We start from the raw sequence: 24,286 nt of genomic DNA on the forward strand, positions 1-24,286 counted from the left end.
AACTGTGTACTGAATTAAATTAAGTTGTCAGTTGTTAAACATCTGATATGTTTCAGGAGTTTTCTGTAGCCTGGGCACAACAACCTTGCAAGATAGGTAGTTGACAGATGATCAGACTCAGAAGCTAGTATCAACTTGTAAGTGGTAAACACTGGCTATTAGGAAAGGTAATAGATATTAATACCTAATTATTTAGTAGCAGACACTGGTTATTAGGAAAGATGAGGTATTAGGAAAAACATCTATGTTTTTACTCGTTAAGTGTGAACAAAACATGGTATGTTGCTATTAAGAGTTCTATTCAAATGTTGTAGGGATATCAGACATATAAGTACGAAGTGATAAGTTTGAATCCTGATGAGTTATTGTGGAACAGTTGGGTCTAGATATTAACCTCTTTTTTTTTTTTTTTTTTTAAATAAAACCTAATGGTTTAGGGCATAACTTATCAGACTTGATATTTTAGAAACTAATGTTATGGCAAATAATTCGTGATTCTATAGGAGGACTTTTTTTCTTTAAAAATTAAAATGTGAATTTGCTTTTTGTTTATTTAATCACCAATTTGAATCTCATTATTTTGGTTTAAAATGAAACCATCACGAGAATTGTGTACTCAGAGCATTTGCAAATAAGTATTGTAAAGGAGAAATATTTTTTGGCAAAGCTGGTCAGGACATAGCCTCAGTACTAACTTACCTATAAATTTCTAGAGATTTGCCTAAGATTGGGTTTAGAGAAAATATTGTACTACCTCCCCTGTATCAATCCCAATTATCAGACAGATTTGCTGATCAGAGACAAATTTAAGAACCGGTAATTAAGCAAAATAACTGCAATAACAACAAATAGGCATTCATAATAAACGGCTTTGAGGCATCTTGCAGAAACAGAAGATAATTTTGTTTCTGCTTTTCATTATTTTCTTATCAGAAAATAGCAGTCTGTAATAACCCTTTAGAGTAGACGTAAGGACAGGAGCTGAATTTTGATCATTGCAATATCTTCATCTAGCATAATGCTAACAAAATTAACAATGTTTTAAATCTCAATACAAAAAAGGGTCAGTGAACTATACAATTTCGGAAAATTTCAGTCTCAAGCCTTCCTAGAGTATTCAATTTTAAGAGTCTGAGGATTAACCTTTTTCAAAACCAACGCTTTAAAATTTTATTCAAAGAATTTCATTGTACTTCGCTTATTTCAAATGTTTGTTGTTTCATGAGGAAAAGGAAGTAATACAGAAAGTTTGAGAAATAGGGAAGGTAACTTAAATACCTCAAACCCTTAACCTGTTTGCATTTGTGTACATTTTTAAACTAAAATTTTGTATCCTTCTCTCCCTATCTAGCATTAAGTAACATTTGCAAATAATCAGTTTCATATACCACCTATAGAATATTCATATAATTATAATACTTTAAAGTATATGTACCATAACTTGCCATTTCATGCTCTTTGTACACTTTTTAGTCCATTTACATTTATTGTGATTTGGTTGTAATTAGGCCTGACATCATGTTGTTTCCTATTACCTGTTTTTTGTTTCTCAAATTCTTCTTTCCTGCCATTTTTTTGTGCTAAGATTTTTTGGCCTTTCATTTAATTCTTTATTGAATGTCTAGTTATGCATCTTTGCATTATTTTTTGGTGGTTACTCTACTTTGAATATTGAATTTCTTCAGCTGAAATACAGGAATTTTAAAACACAGTACTTTGTCTTTTCTTAGTGCTCCTGTCATCTAGATGATAAATATGTTGTATTTGTTGCTTTCAATAGTTACATGGCTTTAAAAAACAGAAGAGAAAAAATATGTATGGTTTTAAAATATTTTCATTTATATTCATTCTTTATTTATCAGACTGCTTCCCTTCATTGGGCACTTCTTGTAATGGAGGTCAGTTGGCAACAAGTTCTCTTAGTTTTTGTTTATCTAAACATGTCTTTATTTTACTGGCGTTTTGAAGGATAGCTTTGCTAGTTATAGACTTCTTAGTTGACAGCTTTCTTCTTTCAGCCATTTTGGTATGCCATTTCAATGTCTTCTGACCTTTGGTGTTTCTGGTAAGAAGTCAGCCAACTGTGTAAGATGTTATTTTTCTCATTGCTTTCCAGATTTTCTCTTTACCTTTGGCTTTCAGCAGTTTGTGCCTCAGGAGTTTTTCTTTTTGTGTATCCTTTGTGAGTTTAAGTTTCTTGAATCTGTAAGTTGATATTTTTAACTTTTACTCCTTCTGCCATTTCCATTCTGCTATTAAGTCCACCTAGTGAATTTTTCATTTCAAATTTTTTTTTTCATGAATTTCTTTAAAAATTTATTCCAGGTCTAGAATTTCTAACTTAATAGTTTTCGTTTCTCTATTAGATTCTATCTCTGTTACTCATTGATATATTTACCTTTGCTTTTGTTTAACTGTTATTACAGCTATTTTTGGAGTCTTTGTCTCCTGAATTTAACATGCGGGCCACATGGAGGTAATTTCTAATGACTGCTTGTTTTTGTTTTTTTTTTTTCCTTGAGTGTGTGTTACATTTTCCTGTTTATTTGGATGTCTAGCAGTTTTTTGGATGGAAACTGGCCATGCAGATACTACATTATATTTGGCTTTGGGTTTTGGGTTGGTTTTTAAAAATATTCTTCTGAAGATTATTGTTGTTAGGTGTTTTTTTTTTTTTTCTAAAAGGCACTTTTTATCTAGGCTCAAACTGCAGACTTTCCACCCCCATCCACTCCCCTCCCCATACAATAACTGATATCTCTGTTCTGTATTTTATGGTTTCCAGCTACTTATTTTTAGGTTGGCCCCTTGTGTAATTTGGTGGCCTGCAGAGATTCAGGGGCTTACCCTTGCTATCATTCTACTTTTTCTAAGAATTTTCACTTAATTTCCAATTCCTCTGTTGACTTTGGGCTCTATTTCCTGATATTTCAAGTTACTAGGACTTTACTCTCAGCCATTTAAGCTATCCACAGTTGAGAAAGGCTCTCAGTTAAAAAGCAGCAAAGTCAGGGATCTGACAAAGTGCAGCTACATGTATCATGAGTATTTTCTTTCCTGTCTTTGCTTCTTTTTCATTTACTCTGGTTTCTTTTCCATCCACATACAGTCATATGTTGCTTGACAACTGGGATACTTTAGAGAAATACATGATTACGTGATTTTGTCATTATGCGTAATGATACAAACCTAGAGAGCATATTCTACTACACACCTAGGCTATATGGTATAGCCTGTTGCTTCTAGGCTACAAATTGGTACAGCATGTTACTGTACGTGGTTGGAACATAATGATAAGTATTTACATATCCACACATATAAACCTAAACAGTAAAAATACAACGTAAAAAGTAAAATGGTACACCTGTGTAGGATACTTACTATTGAATGGAACTTGCAGGACTAGAAGTTACTCTGAGTGACTAGTGAGTGAATGTGAAGGCCTAACACATTACTGTACACTACTATAGACTTATAAACACTGTAAACTTAGGCTACATTATATTTATTTAAAAATATATTTTTCAATAATAAATTAACCTCAGCTTGTTTTAACTTTTTACTTTATAAACTTCTAGATTGCTTAAAACTTTTTGACGCTTTTATAGTAACATTTGGCTTAAAACACAGACATATTGTACAAGTGTACAAGAATATTTTCTTTGTATCCTTATTCTATAAACCTTTTTCTATTTTTTAACATTTTAGTTTGTTTTCTTTTAAACATCTTTTTTTGTTAAAACGAAGACACAAACATACACATTAGCCTAAGCCTATAAAGGTTCAAGATCATCCATATCACTGTCTTTCACCCCACACCTTGTCCCACTGGAAGGTCTTCAAGGACTGTAACACATGGAGCTGTCATTTCGTGTAATAACAGTATATATTCCTTCTTCTGGAATACCTCCTGAAGGATCTGCCTGAGGCTGTTTTACGGTTATTTTTTTTTTTTAAGTAAGTAGAAGTAAGCTCTAAAACAATGATAAAAATTGTAAGTACATAAATCGGTAACATATTTATTATTGTTATCAAGTGTTATATACTGTGAATAATTATATCTGCTATGCTTTTATATTACTGTCAGCTTAGTAATTTCTCACAAACACGTGAGAAATGCATTGCACTATGCTCTTGCAATGGCTACCACGTCAGTAGGAGAGGAATGTTTTAGCTCCATTATAATCTTATGGGACTATTGTATATGCAGTTCATTGTTGACAGAAACATTATTATGTAGCACTCGAGGGGATTTAACTCTTGGCGTTTCTACTTAATAGTTTGTGGGACCTCTATGAAAAGGACTTCACCTCTGACCCTCAGTTTCCTTATATGAAAAATGGGAAAGGTGATAGAGCTAGAGTATCCTAATCTGAAATGCTCCAAAATCTAAAACTTTTTGAGTGCTTGCATGGTGTGCAAAGGAACTACACATTGGAGCATTTTGGATTAGGGATGCTGAACTCCGGTAGGTGTAATGTAAATATTCCAAAATCTGAAAATATCTGAAATTTGAAACACTTCTGGTCCCATGCAAAAAGGACAAGGGATACCCAACCAGTATTCATAGTGAGAAGTATCATAAATTCCTGTGAGAAATACATGAAAAATCAAGTGTATCTTACCTATCCAGGTGTATACTACAATGTAGTTTTTAATTACATGGTTTTTCATACATACTGCTTTTCCAGTGTTTTACCCATTTATGATGCTACTAGACATGTACTTCTCTATCTACTTATCAACTTTTGGTTCATCTTTAAAATAGTTTGAAATATAAATTGCACAGTTATTCATTGATACTGGAAGGTATAAGTTTTCTGGTAACTCTAATTAAAATGTTTTCAAGCTTTTAGTTTATTGACATTAGCAAGTCATGTGGGATTTGAAGCAATGCTATTTCTAATGCATTCTGTTGTAACTCAGTCTTGAATGGTTAGTAAAGAATATGATGGGCTAGGTAGAGGACTGAATTCTTTGTAATCAGCAGTTCTGACTTGGTTCATTGTAAAGTCACATGGTCACACCATCCACTTTTATCTGTGGCACTTGAGTTTTGAGCTTTGCATTAATACCACTGGATATTAATAGCGCATTGTTAACCAGAGGAGATTGGATTCCTGTAAAACAATACTTTGTTTTGAAAGAGTAGTCTGTATGGGGAGCATTACACTGAATACACCAATCACCGACAGCACGGATAGGAAATGTTGGTAGCTTTGGGATGATATAATTGGCCAGCACTTGATTAAAACAAAAATTGTTAGAACAATTGTTAGAATAAACCCAGCCACTTTGGGGTCGAAATTTGCATATGTATGCACATGTTTTTAGTTGCTAAATCAGCTATGATTCATGATAGTAATTTAACACTTTGACTTACCTTAGTATTAAGCAGATGCTGTTAAACCATATAAGAAATTTTGATCTTTAAAGTATCCTTAATAACATTTTAATTCAGAAGTTTGTAGGGTGTAAATAAATAGCATTTTTTGGTGGACTTTAACATTTTTGAAATATAATTTTGGGTTTATTTAAATCAACAATAAGCTACTTGTCAAGAAAGTAATACATTTTTGTATGTTAACAGTGCCCTAAAATAAAGATCCCCACTCTGCTGGCTGTCATTAACCATTATTTAATTTGCTGAAATAATGCTGGGCGCTGAAGTTTTGTTTCTGTTCTCAGACTAGGCAATCTTACATTAACCCTAGACATTCCTTTTGTAAAGTGTGTATCAGTGCCACTAAGGCAAATAGAAAAGAGTTTATCATTTATTAAATTTTTAGTGTCAGAGAAGTTGTGACATTTCTAGTACTGTGACCATTGGTTGTTAAATCCACATTCTTGTGCTATACTCTGTTGAATCCTTTAACACCACCATGCGGAATGGTGATTTCATATTTGTATGCGAAAGTCCCTTTTTTAAAGTCTTTTGGAGGTAATCTTAAACTTTGTCAATATCAAATTATGAGAAGCTATGTAGTAGCGTCTAGATTAGTAATGTTTTACGGTATTTATTTTTATGTATTTTTTCAACATCCAGTTTTAAGCTCACAGTATGGGCAGTTGCAATTGTAGATCGCTTATTTGTTTATAATAACAGCTAAAATTTATTGAGCTCTAACTCTGTTGTCAGGCAGTGTACTAAACATTTAACACATTTTCTCAATGTTTTAAAAGTATTTTTTATTGTGGAATCTAAAAAGAACATAAAATATAAATGTATAACATAAGTTATCAAATGAACATCTATGTAATCACCACCCAGTTCAAGAAATAGAATGTTGCTGGCATCCTAGAAATTCTGTGTGCACCCCCTTCTAATTCCTCCACAAAATAGCCACTGCCCTGACTTACGGTGATCACTTCTTTGGGTATTGATGTTACTGTTTTTTTAATGATTTTTGTCACCTTTATGTATTCCTGAAGACTATTAGTCTAGTTTTTCCTGCTTTAAAAATTTATGTAAATGGAATCGTCTAGCATATTTTCAATCTGACATCTTTTGTTCACTCTTAGTTTGTGACGTTTATTTATACTGTGTCTTTTTGTAATTCACTCTTTTTTTTTTTTTTTTTTCTTTTTTTGAGACAGTCTCACTCTGTTGCCCAGGCTGGAGTGCAGTGGTGTGACCACGGCTCAGTGCAGCCTCAACCTCCTGGGCTCAAGTGATCCTCTGGCCTCAGCCTCCCAAGTAGCTGGGACTACAGGCAGGTGCCACCATGCCTGGCTAACTTTTTTTTTTTTTTGGTATTTATTGAAATGGGGTTTTGCCTTGTTGCCCAAGCTGGTATTGAACTCCTGAGCTCAAGCAATCCACCAGTCTTGGCCTCCCAAAGTGCTGGGATTACAGGCATGAGCCACTGTGCCCACTCCGTAATTCATTCAATTGCTATTTATCTTCGACTGGATGAATATACTACAGTTTCTTTATTCTGCAGTTAAGGATGTTTGTGATGTTTCTAGTTTTTGGCAATTTTAAACAGTGCTGATGATAAACGTTTTTATACAAGTATCTTGCTTCATAGAAGTATTGTATATCTCTAAGGATATGCTGAGGAGTAGAATTGCTAGGATAAAGGTATGCATTTTTTCAACTTGAAAATATGCCCAAACTTTTCTTTCAAAATTGTTTTAACAGTTTGTATTCTCACCAGGAACATAGGAGAATTTTTGTGTTCTGTACAATTATTGTATTTCCTCACTTCGTCTTCTCAGTATGGAGTGGATAATATCCCCATTTCGCATATGTTGGAACTGAGAACCAGAGGGATTAAATAACTTGCCAAAGCACACATTGCTAATGAGTAGCAGAGCTGGGATTTGAGCCTATCTCTGACTTGAGAACAGACACTCATTTCACTCTACTCTTTCAGGACATTATTTGGAAAACAGATTCCTCATGAAAGCTCAATATTCATTTACCGTATCTTTGATAAAAATGACAGGAAAGATCTGTGCTGTTGTGGACCTTACATTTTAATACTTATTGAGGGAATGCATAGATTACAAAACACCAAGTACATAAAAAAGATAATTACAGAGTATGATATGTGTCACAAAGGAAATAAACGCGACTAAGAAGAAACAATATGTTAGGTGTTTTGGGAAGGAGAAGGCTGCCTTTAAACTAAGACCTAAAGGATGAGAAAGAGACAGCCATCTTCAAAGTGCATTTAACAGGCAGAGGGAAAGGCAAGCCAAAAGTCCCTCAGGAGAAAATACTTTAAAACCAGTATTTCAGCAAAAGAACATTATATCAAATTAAATATTTTAGTTAGAACCCTCAATTACCTAACTTAGAAGATGAGAGTTTGGTGGGGTATTATGAAATTCAAGGAAAATTAAATAGGAAAGTGGTCTATGGAAAAATATAGGAATGTCACTTCTATGACAGACGAATATTTGCCTTTTCTTTAATCATATCAAAATGTACTATGTGTAGTAACAACATATTTATGACAGATCAAAAGAATTCCTTGGGATAACATTATTTTTCAAGGCTTCGTGAAAAAGGCATGGATGCACAGGTAAACCCAGGGGTCCAGAGGTTGCAGTGGGAAAATATCTAAGGGAAGAAAGAACCTAGTTTGACCTGGAACATTGATTAAAAGGAGATGCTAGCTCGAGCAGCTAATGGGGATTGTTTAATTGGAAAAAAATCCTAGATAATGTAGAAACCGAATGATTGGCCTATTTTACCTACCCTCTCTACCAGAATAGCCTCCAAATAAACTTCCAAAGTTAAATAACACAAAACTCTATCTAGTACACAATTTCATACTTAAAACATTTGAATCTGGGTGCAGTGGCTTATACCTGTAATCCCGGCACTTTGGGAGACCCAGGTGGACAGATAACTTGAGGTCAGGAAAGTTTGAGACCAGCCAGGCCAACGTGGTGAAACCTGTCTCTACTAAAAATACAAAATAAACCGTACGTGGTGGCAGGTGCCTGTAATCCCAGCTACTTGGGAGGCTGAGGCAGGAGAATCGCTTGAACCCAGGAGGCAGAGGTTGCAGTGAGCCAAGATTGCACCATTGCACTCTAGCCTGGGCGACAGAGCAAGACTGCAACTCAAAAAAAAAAAAAAAAAGGTTTGCTTTCTCAGATGGATTTTCTGGACACTATAGCAATTCTTCTCTAAAGGTAGTCTGGTACAGCTGTTTGTAACAATCCTGTATAGCAGTTTCGTAGATGCTGCATGCCCTGGGAGGTATTTCTACAAAGTTCAGAATTTAAAAAATCTCCTCTGGAGCTGTCCAGTGCAGAACTTCTGCTGTCCTTTTTATGAGGACCATGTTAGAAGCCCTTAGCTTCTGCAGAGTTGGGAACAAAGGAATGAGGGAAATAGATACCTAAAAATAGATACCTAAAATAGTTTACCTTGACTCATTATAATATGTGGAATTCTATCGTTTGGAAAATGGACTTAAGTGTTTTCAGTGAAACCATCAGGAATTTAAAACTAGATCCAAAAAGAAAAACTATTTCCCTCTCCATTTTGACAGAAGTCACTGTTTATAGTACACTGAGAAGTTCTTTTTATCTTTTGGTGAGGATTAGAGTAGTAAATGTAATGAAACATCCTAAGTGGTAAGATCAGTGTTTTATATCCAGGGTTGAAACTCACAAAAGAGGACTGAACCTAAGCCATCACTTATGACTTAACACATATACATGATATTTAAAGCTATGAGTCTGGTATGATAACCATAGAAAATAACAGCATGAGCAAGGGAGACGGGTATAGGACCAAGTGCTAAAGGAACTCCTACCACTTAATTGCTGAGTAGAAGAGTGTGTTGTTTCAAGGAAGGGAGTGGCTAACAGTGTCAGATGCTACTGTAGTAGTTCAGTGAGACAGGGATTGAAAAATATACATTAGCTTTAGCAGCCGAGAAGTCATTGGATGTCTTAATAAAACGATTTTGGTGTTGTGGTGAGGGGAAGCCAGGTTGGCTTGCATTTAAGAATGTGCTGCACTATTAGAAACTTTGACTAGAGTCAGAGTGCAGTAAAAAGTTAACTGTGATTAAAGGAGAGGGAATGATCAAGTTGAGGTGGAAATGTAAATATACTAGGGAGGGAAGAGATCATCCTTAGTGTAAAAATTATCCTTTTCTCTACATCCTGCAAAGAAGTAATGACTATGGAGACCAGAGTTTTCATCTTTTTTTTTTTTTTGTACTTTCCACATACTCAGAAAAGTGTTCAGCTTTCTATGTTTTCTGTTTTTCTTTTCATCTGTTTGTACAGCTTCTTTATCTACTAGCTTTTTATCCCTGGCTCCTCTCCTAGGTTCCAGTCATACATTTTTTAACTGCTGGATAGGACTCTTAATTGTCCCATAGCTCCTCAAATTCAACATGTTCAACTGAATCTTTTCCTTTTTGATTACTGAGGGCCTAAATATCTGGATCTTCCATTCTCTCCTTTATCTCTTCCTTTCTTCCCCCTGTTTTTCTCTCTCCTTCCGGTCCCTGCTGGGAGACTTCAAATATTCATAATGCTATTTTTTGAAAGATTATTTTCTGGAATAGTTCTAAATTTGGTCAGCTTCGTTTAATATAACATTACCCATAAAATCATTTATGTTGCCAATTTCTACTGTTTATCCATTAGTGTGGAATATACAGTAAAAACCAAAAATCTATCATTTCTGTGAAAATGGCAGGTGGAGTGAAGATTTTTATTTATGTACCTTTGTATCAGCATAATTTATAGTTCATAATTGCACACTTGAACCTCCTTGATTATATAGTTTTTATACTTTTTAAATTAAATTTTTTTTGTGTGTGTGAACCAAATACCGTACCTGCTAATTCTCTTATTTCTCTGAAATGAATTTAAAGAAACAAAAGATGTATCTTCCACTTTGGTTTCCTGGTATTTCAGGAAATTAATATAATTATGAACCCAATTTTATTATATTTAAGTCTACTAATTGAACTACAAATAAAAACAGTTATTTGCTTTTGACTTTTGAACTGTATTTGAGAGATAACTAAAACACTTTTAAAAATAGATCTGCCAGAAGATGATAGGGAAGATACATTTTTTATTTTGTGTGGACATACCTTTATTTTAAAATAAAATACTGGAAAATTTTACTTTGTTCTTATAACATAGTTGTGTGTAGTATGGTGGAAAGCTAGTTGCATAATTATTGCTAGCTCTTCAACTTTGAGTTGGAATTCTGGTAAACACCCACAGCAAAAATTTTTGGATGCCTGCATACTTTTGCATTGTTAAAAAAGACACCCACATGAAATCTTAGCCTTGGAAAAATTAGCGTACTAAGTACATACATCTTTATAGTTTTCTTTTAACGTAGATGGGAAGAGAGATGCCTTTTTTGTGTATATTATAGACGTTATATTTTCTTGTAATACTTGAAGGTTATATATTTTAAAGTCTACTTTCATTAAAAAACTGAAGAGCACTATGTGTTCTATGGTGAAAGCTAAGGAACTCCTCTTTAAAGTTTGTTGAATTAACTGGCAGACTTCCTTGTTCTGACTTTATTTGAATAATTGAACAGTTGAATCATCGATCCCTATTCAGAGTCATTTCTTATCATTTGGGATTGTCCCTGACTCTGCTGCCTGAAACACATTAAACAGTCGTAGAAGTACAGCTGAAGTGGGTTGTGACTGTGATTGAGCTCCACAGGCCCCTAGTCATATTTTTTTTCTTTTACTGTTTATGCATACTTCTTATTTTTGAATTATACTTTAAGTTCTGGGATACATGTGCAGAACATGTAGTTTTGTTACATAGGTATACATGTGCCATGGTGGTTTGCTTCACCCATCAACCCATCACCTACATTAGGCATTTCTCCTAATGCTATCCTTCCCCTACCCCTCCATCCCCCGACAGGCCCCAGTGTGTGATGCTCCCCTCCCTGTGTCCATGTGTTCTCATTGTTCATCTCCCACTTATGAGTGAGAACATGCAGTGTTTGGTTTTCTGTTCTTGTGATAGTTTGCTGAGAATGATGGTTTCCAGCTTCATTCATGTCCCTGCAAAGGACATGAACTCATCCTTTTTTATGGCTGCATAGTATTCTGTGGTATATATGTGCCACATTTTCTTTATCCAGTCTATCATTGATGGAAATTTGGGTTGGATCCAAGACTTTGCTGTTGTGAATAGTGCTGCAGTAAACACATGTGTACATGTGTCTTTATAGTAGAATGATTTATAATCCTTTGAGTATATCCCCAGTAATGGGATTGCTGGGTCAAATGGTCTCTGGTTCTAGATCCTGGAGGAATCGCCATACTGTCTTCCACAATGGTTGAACTAATTTACACTTTCACCAACAGTGTAATTTCTCCACGTCCTCTTCAGCATCTGTTGTTTCCTGACTTTTTAATGATCATCATTCTAACTGGTATGAGATGGTATCTCATTGTGGTTTTGGTTTGCATTTCTCTAATGACCGGTGATGATGAGCATTTTTTCATATGTTTGTTGGCTGGTTTATGCATACTTCTAACAACTTCAACTTTAACCATTACTGGTTTCTATGTTCATACCAGCAAGCAGAAGAATAATAGGCATCTTCATTTTAAGTAGGAAGAGGGCTAACAATAGGCAGGCATATTTGCTGAAATGGGAAGTGACAGTTTGCAGTCTCATACAAAGGAAGAGATGAGAAAAATGACCAGAAGTAGTCACTTCAAGAATTATATTGTGATCCAGCAATTCCACTCCTAGGTGTATGCTCAAGATAAATGAAAACATATTTTCACCCAAAAACTTTAGACAGATGTTCATGGCAGCATTATTCACAATAGCCAAAAAGTAGAACCAGCCCAAATGTCCAACTGATTAATTTAAAAAAAAAAAGTGGCATATCCATACTATGGAATATTATCTGGCAATAAAAAGGATTGAAGTACTGATACATGGTATAACATGAATGAACCCTGAAAACATGCTAAGTGAAAGAAGCCACACATAAAGCCCACGTATTGTGTGAGTCGCTTTATGTGAAATGTCAGAGCAGGCAAATTCATAGAGACAGAAAATGGTTGGTGATTGGCAGGTCCTGAAGGAAGGGGAAATTGAAGTATTTCTTTTTGGGGTGGTAAAAATATTCCAAAGTTTATTGTAGTGATGCTGGGAATAAGAGTACAACTTTGTAGACACACTAAAAATGATTAACTTGTAAACTTCAGTGAATTGTGTGATATTTGAGTTATATCTCAATAAAGCTTAATAAAGTTTAAAAACAGTTGCAAATTTGGGGTAATTTTAAATTTTTATGGGGTTGGTTCCATTTTCCGTAAGCCTGGGGGCATCCTTTTTATAGTACAGTAAAATAATCATAGGTTGATAATAGTTATGAAACAGTGTGCTGTAAGGAAAATATTTAATGTCTTTTAGGATCTCTTTTGAAAAATGTATGAACTACTGTCATAAATGTTTAACATTAAACTTCATATTTGAATTCCTGGTTATCTTAAAATGACTCATTTTCCATGTATTTCACATAGCTGAAGTTAGAGCCATGTCTGTTAATGAAAACATGAGGATTAATTAAAAATTTAATTATTTTTCTCACCATTACAAAGCCCAGTTAAAATAATTTTCAAAAAATGTACTTAATTAAGTTCATCATTGTCCTGAGAAAGAGGAGCAGAGCGGTTCTTGGCCAGGTCAGCAGAACTCCTGGCAGCCCTCACCCGGGTGTGCTGGGGCACAGGCTATGATTGTCCTGGGGCGGCGGAGACCCGTGCGCTTGCCTTGCATGCCAGGCAGCACCCTTTGGAGTCGCTGCGATCGGCTGGTATGCCCCTGCCAAAGCCTCGGCTGCTTCTGTCCACCTCTTACACTTCTCCATTTATCCATGGATCATTTCGAGAGTCCATCTTGTAAATGTTTAGCATTTTGCTGCTCTATTGCTTCTTTCTGGGGACAGTTCCAGCACTCGCTGGGCGGAGAAAGGCAGCTGAGCCCAGAGAAGAGCGAAATATGGAGACCCGGGCTAAAAGCAGACATCATCCTTCCCACCCGCTATTTCTGTATTCAGACAGTGGATACGTCAGGGAATAACTTCATGTCTTCTCCAGGAAAAAAGTCTTCCAGGTGAAAGTCTCAGCACCAGAGGAGCAATTCACTAGAGTTAGAGTCCAGGTTTTAGACCAAAAGGATGGGTCCTTCATATTAAGATACAGAATGTGTGCAAGCTACAAAAATCTAAAGGTGGAAGTTAAATTCCAAGGTCAACATGTGGCCAAATCCCCATGTATTTTAAAAGGGCCAGTTTGCCATGAGAATTGTGACTGTCCTTTGCAAAATAGTGCAGCCTGGCTACGGGGGATGAACTGCTCGCCCGGAAACCATTGCTTACATTCAGAGAGATCTGGCACATTTCCCTACTGTGGATCCAGAAAAGATTGCAGTAGAAATCCCAAAAAGATTTGGACAGAGGAAGAACCTGTGTCACTACACCTTAAAAGGTAACAAAGTTTGTATCAAGACTCACGGTGAACATAGAGGTTTTATAACTTTCATGGATGCCATACTACTTTCTTTGACTAGAAAGATGAAGATGCCAGATATGGAGTTCTTTGTTAATTTGGCAGACTGGCCTTTGCTTTGGAAAAAAAGAAATCCAGTTCAAACATCCATCCGATCTTTTCCTGATGTGGCTCCATAGATTCCAAGGATATCGTGATGCCCACCTAAGACTTGACTGACTCTGTTCTCGAAACCATGGGCTGGGTAAGTCTGGATATGATGTCTGTACAAGCTAACATGGGTCCTCCCTGGGAAAAAAACTCCACAGCTATCTGGAGAGGGCAAGACAGTCACAAAGAGAGACTTGAGCTGGTTAAACTCAGTAGAAAACACCCGGAACTCATAGACGCTGCTTTCACCAACTTTTTCTTCTTTAAACATGATGAAAGCCTGTGTGGTCCCATTGTGAAACATATTTCATTTTTTGATTTCTTCAAGCGTAAGTATCACATATCTATGGCACCGTAGCAGCTTATCACCTGCCATGTTTACTAGTTAGTGACAGTGCTGTTCTGAAGCAAGACTCCATCAACTATGAACATTTTTACAATCAGCTGCAGCCCTGGAAACACTACATTCCAGTTAAGAGCAACCTGAGCGATCTGTTAGAAAAACTTAAATGGGCAAAAGATAATGATGAAAAGGCCAAAAAGATAGCAAAAGCCAGACAAGAATTTGCAAGAAATAATCTCATGGATGATAACGTATTCTGTTATTATTTCAGACTTTTCCAGGAATATGCCAATTTACAAGTGAGTGAGCCCCAAATCTGAAAGGGCATGAGAAGGGTAGAACCACAGATGGAGAATGACCTCTTCCCTTGCACTTGCCACAGGAAAAAGACCAAAGATGAACTCTGATATGCAGAATAACTTCTATTAAAATAATGGTGCTCCGAAGACTCTTCTTAACTAAAAAGAATTTTTTTAAGTATTAATTCCATGGACAATATAAAATCTGCTGTGTGATTATTTGCAGTATGAAGATACTTTTCTACTTATTACACAATATTCTCATGACTGTACTTTACATTTTTAGAATTTTATAATAAAACCACCTTTATTAAAAAATATGTATACACACAGTTACTGTATCTGGCTTATAATTCTATTGTTTCAAAAATCAAAGAATTAACAGTAATTAACATGTAAATATGGAATCTAAGAGCTAATCTAGGTTGATAGTACTTTAATAAAGCATATAGCAATATTGCATTAAATGGAATTGAGTGAATCTATTTGGCTGACAGATGTTGGTTAAGGGAAAAGAGTTTCGATTACCATGCAGATTTTGTACTGTGGTAGCACAGAACTTGCTGCATCTCATTTCTGTTAAAAATATATGTATATATATGGAGAGAGAGAATTCACTAAAGGATGTGAAGTACTGAAAACATGTTTTAAAAATTTAGTTGGTTCTTCTGCATTTAAAGAACATCTGAAATATAGCCATATTATGTTCTCTACTGTTTAGATGTGGGTAGAGGAAGAACCACAGGATGGTGTTAGAGAGTTAATTCTAAACCCAGAACATCTATTTCCTAAACCATCTCCCCTTTCCTTTCATGACCTTTTTAAGGCTCAGTTACTGCTTTGAAAATGTGTCATATGTTGGGATAGAACAAACTCAAGAAGCACTGAAAGAGAAGTTAGAGAACAAAGAATTATGGAATCAGATGTGAAACTAAACACCTAAAAAGGAAACACTAGTTGTCAAATTCATTGTGTCAACCAGTACATATCTGAATCCGACAAAAACTACAAGGGAAAGCAATGAAGAGCACTGAGTCACTGCAGACGAGGAATGAGTAAAGAGAGGAGCTGTGAAGGAATCTTGATATCCATGGGATTCCTGCTGTCATGGACTATAAAAAAACCATATTCATTGGTGATGAAGAAGAGTTTTAAATTGTTAATGATGAAATTTCAGTTGTAGGACTGATGGCAACTAGGTGATATAAATTTGTGGCTTGAGAGATGAGGTCTGAATTGATCGACTTAGCTACCCTGTAATTAGCAAACAGGAATCGTTGTTTCCTCCAGACACTATGAGAAGTGTAGCTAGAATTTGGAATTACTAAAATGGATTTACTGTCATGGGGAGACTTAAATTTTAAGAAATCTCAGTAATTAAGATTTTCTTCTAGCTTATTGCTTTGTCCTTTCCTGGGGTAAAATATTTGGAAATGCTTGATTCTTGGAAATCTGTACTATGCCCTCTTAAATATGGTTAGATGTGTTTAGTTATGTTTGTTTTTATCAAGTGATTTTAAATTTTAAATGTTAAGCATAATCCATATTTCTTTTTATAACCAGGAACCTTTTGAGGATGGCTTTGCAAATGGGGAAGAAAGTACTCCAACCAGAGATGCTGTGGTCACATATACTGCGGAAAGTAAAGGAGTCGTGAAGTTTGGCTGGATCAAGGGTGTATTAGTATGTACATATAGACTTAATTTTATAGTTACAGCATATCTGTTGGTTATAAAATCTTCATAATGTTCTCATCAGTTCTCAAGAGAACTCTTTTTTCTCTTTGTTAACTGTCTTATCTGAGTGCTGTGGAAAACCAAATTAATAGCTTGTATCTCCTTTGCTTTTGGATATTAAATTCAGCAAAGGAGGTATGCCATTTATTTTGCCAAATTATTCTTGATTCTATATAATGTGTTACTGATGGTATTAAATTATATTTCATTGCCTCTTGTGATTTTCGTGCACTGTCACTTTTCAGAAATTAAGTATGAAGACTATCAAATTGGGAGCATCAGAATCAAGAAGGCTGAGCAGGGAATAGAGCTGAAATATACCTACTTCCTTTCATACTACACCCATTATGTTTTGAGGAGAAGCGTATAGAAGTTAACAAGCAAGAAAGGAATACAGGAGAAAACTTAAGTGTTGAGTTCGCTTTGTTGCATAGGTTTAGGTGGTTAAGGTTCAGATTTGCTTCTGTTTTTCTATGTTTGAATAGGCACTAACGATCTGACTAAAATAGGCTAGATTGCCTTCTCATTGGGACTTTGGAAGCACTTGATAGGGGTTGTATTGGAATTTCAGGGAGAAATAGAGGGAAAAAAAATCACAGTTCTAGTAATAATTTTATTGCCTAATCCGTAAGGTGAATGTGAAGCTTTAGGTTACTGTATTGTTTGCTTGTTCTTAGATTTTAGTGTTTTAGAAGACTATGTTCTATGTATGAACTTAGTAAATAAAAGTGAAAATAGAGGAAACTTTTACAAATAATTAAAATTTTAAAACATGAACAATTGGCATTTTGTATTGACAAATATTATGTAATACTTAAACCTGCTGAAGAAATCATGAAATGAGGATGTTATAAAAGAATAAGCAAAAGTTAAACTTGTATTGATAAAAGGGAATGTGCACTACTTTTTTAAAGGGCTGAATTTTTATATTATTTCTTGTATCTTGTTCTGTTGCTTCTGCTGCTTCACACAATTGTGATGAGTGCATTTATTTTCATACACACTCTTATATGTTACACGGTGTTTATATTAGCTCAAAAGTAAGCTCTTACTAAGCTCTTTATAAAAAACTGTTAAAGAAAAGGGTGGAGTAGGAGTTAGATTTAAAACTATGCATGTCATTCTACTTTGGCTGGTTTAATGCTTACTATATAATGTTTGATTATTCTTCTTTCTCTGTGACATGGCCTCTTTTTCCCTCTTAGGTACGTTGTATGTTAAACATTTGGGGTGTGATGCTCTTCATTAGATTGTCATGGATTGTGGGTCAAGCTGGAATAGGTAAGTGAAGTTATATCCTGCTTGATTTGAGAATAAGCAAAATAACTGTGTCTGAGCTCTTAACCTGATAAAACTCAAGAAATTAGAGTCATTTTGAACTACGTTTTCCTGTATATCAGATTGTTGTCTTAATGTTCCTTTTTTCATAATTCTGATTTGGTTTTTCTAAAATGACATCAAAATTGGGTAATTTATAACTTAAAATGTAAATTCAGCGTTCTTAGACCAACCAGTTTTAGGTAACGACGGGCTTCAACAAGAGTGTAAGTATTCTCACGATCTTTTTTTTCTCCATAAAGGTCTATCAGTCCTTGTAATAATGATGGCCACTGTTGTGACAACTATCACAGGATTGTCTACTTCAGCAATAGCAACTAATGGATTTGTAAGAGGAGGTAAATTGAATCTTTTTGTGTCGTCATCATCAGATTACTCTTACTAAACAGAAATCTAAATTGTATTTTTAATTATTTTTTACTTTAACTGAAGCAACATATTAAGTCTATATAGACAAGTAAGTTGCTACTGAGCACTTCCAGACTAGTATATTTCAATGTAAAATTTTATATCAACTCATACAGGTATGCTTTAAGTTATTCAGAGTGTCCCGTAGCAAGAATGGAGCATCTACTTTGGTCTCTTATCCAGTGGGCTGCTTCTTAATTGCCTCCTCCAAGGCTTGCCCTTGGATCATTCAGCAACATGCTCCTGGCATTTGTTCAACATTGTAATGGGGTAACCTCATTCCCCACCTCCATCCCCTATTGAGGGAAACTGAAGCAGTATACCTTCCCCATGATCTAATACAGTTGTGTGAGCTATACCTGGGACTGTAAATTAATTAATTAATTTGGAGATGGAGTCTTACTCTGTCACCCAGGCTGGAGTGCAGTGGCGTGATCTTGGCTCATTGCAACCTCTGCCTCCCAGGTTTAAGTGATTCTTCTGCCTCAGCCTCCTAAGTAGCTAGGATTACAGACATGCACCACCACGCCCAGCTGAATTTTGTATTTTTAGTAGAGACAGGGTTTTGCCATGTTGGCCAGGCTGGGCTCGAACTCCTGACCTCAGGTGATTTGCCTGCCTTGACCTCCCAAAGTGCTGGGATTACAGATGTGAGCCACTGCACCTGACGCTGGGACTTTAAATTCATACTTTCAAGTCTAGCTTTCTGTGGGCACTATGAGACCTCTCCTTAGAGTCTATAAGATCTGCCTTGTGAGATTTTTACCCTCCCTAGGAAGAGGACCTAAGAGAGTACAGGAGAATGGAATCAGGATCCCTAAAAACAAGAAGAAAATAATTCCATTTTCCAAATCAAAATTCCTCAGTCAGAGTAAGAAGATCCCTGGAGAAAGGAGACAGAATGTCTGCCAGCACCTGTAAAGTCGTGGTAGCAAATCAACTGAGAAAAGATCTATTTCATCTGCCTGAACTATTTTGAATATCCCTGTTTGACATTATGTAACACAATTTCCATTTTACCTGCATCAAGTATTTGGGTGTGGAAGGAAAAGAGAGAGAGAACCAGATTGAGCTTTTGATTTTTCACCATCGTCTTTATATATTTTAGACACCAGAGGATCCAAATCACTAAGACCCTTGGAGGCTGGTGTCTTGTATCAATATGATTATGACTATGCTGAGCATGCATCACTGTTGACTGAAGTTTTATGCTTCTGTTAGCCTGGATTGAGCTATATTGGGATATACGATGCGGATATGTTCAGCAGAGTTAGTCAGATAATGCTGAGAGATACTTTTTGGCTTCTCGTGAACTGGGTACTCCATGTGTCATTTCTCTCTGCCACAACTGGGGAATGAAAGTGGGAAGAGAAATGGACTGGGCTGTTACGTATTTGTTGGGGATCAGCAAATCATCAAATAATTTATCCTTTTCCTCAGACCTTAGAAACTAGGCTGTGAGCCTCAAAAGGAATGAGGCATGAAGCCACTGGCAACATTAACTTCACACTTTTCCCCCATTTGAATCAGACTTTTGGAAGGTAGAGATTTTGCAAGATTGTGACCAAAAAGCCATTTCATTTTTCAATACCATTGGTAGTTTACATATCTATATATCTGTCTATCTATATCTCTCTCTCTCTTTACAAATACATTTCCCTCGTAGACTTTGTGTGCAGTCTTCTGTCCTGGAGTGCCAGGGAAAGTATGAGAATGTGGAACCCACACAGATCTGTCCCAAAAAATGACTATATATTGTAATTTTACATGAGTTTCCTGAAAAATCTGTTCACAAAGGAAGAACCTAGAGGCTAAAAACCATTTGAAATTCTGTTATGAGGTGTTCATACAATTGAGAACGTGATACATTTGCTGAAATAATGAAACCCATAGAAGATAAGAGAGAAAGTTATTAATTTAAAGAATGACCAAATACTATGAAGCTTTCTTAGAAGGTATTCATTTTTCACTTAGTGACTTTGGACATCTGGATGATCTTTATAGAATATATATGAGCTGCATAGTCTGCCATGAGTGTTTTCTAGAGATTCTTTATTGACTTCAGGCCCCTTCTGTCTCCTCTGTATCTGACTCAGATTTGGAAACCCCAACATGATTTATTTTGCTATCATGAAAAAAGTATTTTCCACATGGGAGAAAGTAGATACAGACATAAAACGGAGATCACATTATACCTGTATTCAGGATTCTAAATTGAAAGTATTAGTCTTAAAATTTATACTGAAAGTACATATTTTTTAGCTTTTTCCATTAAAGTGACCTGTAGTAAATGACCAACTCAGCAGCAATAATTCTTGTGCCCATGTTGTGTATTTCCACTCAAAAGAACCAGCGGACTTCAGAGAAAAGATTGATTCCTTATCTGGTTAGGAAATGAGCTTAGACAACTTTTCAGATCCAAAAGTATTGAACACTATTAGTTTCATGTCAAAAGGACCTAAGAGTCAACTTAAAGGAGCTAACACTGGCTAAAGTTTGGATAATTTGAACAACAATAATGATGATAACTGACTTGGATGAAAATATATGAAAATATGGATGTAAATCCATAAGTTCACAGTGGAACAAACCAAAAAATCTCACTTTTCACCTTTGAAACACACTAGGGAACCATCTTATGAAAATTGATAAATAAATAGTGTTGACTCAAACTCCTGAAAGTTTTCTTTCCTGAACTCAAGGTAACCAAGAAGTTGATGAGATTTGTTCTTCAGATAATTACTCTACATAATGAGTGGAGGAAAGAGAATTAGAATATTCCAACTTTGAATGGATCAAAGACTTAAATCTGAGACCTGAAACTGTAGAAATTCTAGAAGATAACATTGGAAAAGCTCTTCTAGGCATTGGCTTAGGCAAAGAATTCATGACCAAAAACCCAAAAGCAAATTTAACAAAAACAAAAATAAATGGGACCTAATTAAACTAAAAAGCTTCTGCACAGCAAAAGAAATCAGCAGAGTAAACAGACAACTCACAGAGTAGGAGAAACTACTACGCATTGACAAAGGACTAATATCCAAACTCTACAAGGAACTCAAATCAGCAAGAAAAAAAATCAGTTCCATCAAAAAATGGGCAAAGGACATGAATAGACGATTCTTAAAACAAGATATACATATGGCCAACAAACATATGAAAAAATGCTCAACATTACTAATTATCAGAGAAATGCAAATTAGAACCACAATGAGATACTACCTTACTCCTGCAGGAATGGCCATAATTTAAAAAAAAAAATGAAAATAACAGATGTTGATGTGGATGTTGTGAAAAGGGAACACTTTTACACTGTTGGTGGAAATGTAAACTAATATAACCACTATGGAAAACAGTATGGAGATTCCTTAACTAAAAGTAGAACTCCCATTTAATCCAGCAGTCTTCCTGCTGGGTATCTACCCAAACAAAGGAAAATAAGTCATTATATGAAAAAGACACTTGCGCACACGTATTTATAGCAGTAGAATTTGCAATTACAAAAATATGGAACCAACCTAAATGCCCATCAACCAGTGAGTGGATAAAGAAAATGTGGTATATATACACCATGGAATACTATTCAGCCATCAAAAGGAATGAAATAATGGCATTTGTGGCAACCTGGATGGAGTTGGAGACCAACATTCTAAGTGAAGTAACTCAGGAATGGAAAACCAAATCTCATATATTCTTTCTTATAAGTGGGAGGTAAGCTATGAGGATGCAAAGGCATAAGAATGATATAATAGACTTTGGGGATGCGGGTGGAAGGGTAGGAGGTGGGTGAGGGATAAAAGACCACACAACCACACATTGGGTATAGTGTGTGCTGCTTGGGTGATGGGTGCACCAAAATCTCAGAAATCACCATTAAATAACATCCATGTAACCAAAAACCTCCTGTTCCCCAAAAACTATTGAAGTAAATTTTTTTTTTAAATTCCAACTTCTGTAAAGCTTTTACTTGATAAGAACTGTGAGGTATTGTTTCCCAACAAATTAAATCTGAATCACATTATGCCAGTATCTCCAGAAAGCATTTTATAGAATATGCAGGGGAGAAAGGAACTTCTTAAATGACAGCATAGGGTGATGACAGAAAATTCCAGACTGGGAATCTCTATGGAGCAAGGAATCCTTATTCAAGGCTCAAAAAAAGATGGAGAGGGGAGTTAATGGTTTAAAACAAACTTGAGATTCAATGTATAGTTACGAGTTTTGTTTGCCATTTTAGCTATAAACTATAAACTACACTTCTTGGTGGTAGCAAGAATCGCTGAGTTGGATTTCCTACAGCTCAACTGCTGAGGACTTGATTTTGGCGGCCTACCTTGTTAGGGCTACTTAGAGAGGACGGTAATAGAGCTAGAATTACCCAGAGGATTGGTGTCTTAAAAGGAAACGGAGAAATACTGTGGGAAAAGTGATGTCTGGTGAACCCATCTGAACTTTTTGTAGACTGAAAGTTGACTATTAAGGGAATTAATAAGGAAATAAATTTTCTTAAAATACTATTCAAGGGTTGGGGCACATTGTGGTTACTGTTTAGTAATTTTCATTCGAAGAGACCCATTTTAAATGAAACTTTGATGCATAGTTTTAAAAAATTAATGTTAACTAATTTGAGATAATGCCTGTTTATCTTGATTCTTAACTGAATTATAACATGTATTTATATTTTATTAATTGAATAATGTTTTATTGTCATCTCAAAAATTACGTGTTTGCAGCTTTGCAGAAGTGTGTGAATTCAGTGAACTTTCCCTAGTGTTGTGTACTTATTGCCATAGGGGAGATTTAATATTACTAATTAATTTTAACGTTGGCTTTAACAGTACATTTTAGAGATTAAACAGATAATCTAGAAAATTTGTACTTTGTTATTAACTTGTCAACAAATATAGTAATGTCCAACTTTGAAGTCTCATGTAATGGAAACATGCAAGGTTTCTGAAAAAGTCAAAATGTAGAAAATAAAAGATGCTTAGTTTCAGGCCTAATTCAGTTTTAGTAGTAATTTGGGATACTATTATTTATTTATTTATTTATTTGAGACAGAGTCTTGTCCTGTCACCCATGGAGTGCAGTGGCGTGATCTTGGCTCACTGCAAGCTCCGCTTCCCGGGTTCACGCCATTCTCCTGCCTCAGCCTCCTGAGTAGCTGGGACTACAGGTGTCTGCCACCACGCCCGGCTAATTTTTTGTATTTTTAGTAGAGACCGGGTTTCATTGTGTTAGCCAGGATGGTCTCAATCTCCTGACCTCGTGATCCACCCAGCTCAGCCTCCCAAAGTGCTGGGATTACAGGCGTGAGCCACCTCGCCCAGCCGATTTGGGGTACTATTTAAAGCTACTGGAAGCAGGTTAGAGAATCATCACTTAAGTTGCCTGCCTTCCACAGGGTAAGAATAGCAGTGCCAAGGAACTGATGAAGTTTACTTTATTTCTGTCATAGTCCCTGCCTGCAAGACACGTTAATGCTTTGCAGATTATTGCAGGCTTCAGGGATTTTAGAGCCCTTCCCTGTTCTACGAATCATGGCAGTCTTCTTGAGAGCTTGGATTTTATAGAATTTTCATGGATCTTTGCAACAGGTTTTGCAACTTGAATGGTGCTGGCCAGCAGCCACCTTGACTCAGATCTGCATTTCCTAGATTACACAGAGTTGTCCCTTCTTTAATTAATCCATGAATTTAGACTCATTCATAGAATAGAGGGCAACTACAGGCAGCCTTTCATAAGATGAAGACTATAAATTCTTGGTTTTAATTCATACTGTATTATATGAACTGAGCAATAGAAAAGAAAGGTTCCTCAATCACTTTTTGTTTGGGGGCATTTAGTTGACTTAGTTAAAAGCAGAGGTCAGTACCTTTTCAGATAAAAGCCGTGGTTACATAACTTCAGATAGGTAGTTCTGAAGTTTCCAAAATCTAAAATCAACATAAACTTGCCTATTACGTGATGAAGTTTTATGTTACTTGTACTTTAGTCAATCAACAGACAATT

The 24,286-nt window shown here is 35.7% G+C and overlaps 1 protein-coding gene and 1 pseudogene across 2 annotated transcripts in view; both read left to right on the forward strand.

Annotated features, from left to right (window-relative positions):
* The window catches only part of SLC12A2 (solute carrier family 12 member 2), a 103,096-nt gene that overhangs the window by 12,504 nt on the left and 66,306 nt on the right, over positions 1 to 24,286 (forward strand). For both annotated transcript variants that reach the window (XM_015140677.3, NM_001261785.1), the window contains 3 exon segments: positions 16,356 to 16,475; positions 17,734 to 17,809; positions 18,109 to 18,204. In XM_015140677.3, the coding sequence (XP_014996163.1) occupies positions 16,356 to 16,475; positions 17,734 to 17,809; positions 18,109 to 18,204 (292 nt within the window).
* LOC704792 (protein O-glucosyltransferase 2 pseudogene) lies at positions 13,131 to 15,142 on the forward strand (annotated as a pseudogene).

This window comes from Macaca mulatta, chromosome 6 (genome assembly GCF_049350105.2).
Source record: "Macaca mulatta isolate MMU2019108-1 chromosome 6, T2T-MMU8v2.0, whole genome shotgun sequence".
Lineage (NCBI taxonomy): Eukaryota > Metazoa > Chordata > Mammalia > Primates > Cercopithecidae > Macaca > Macaca mulatta.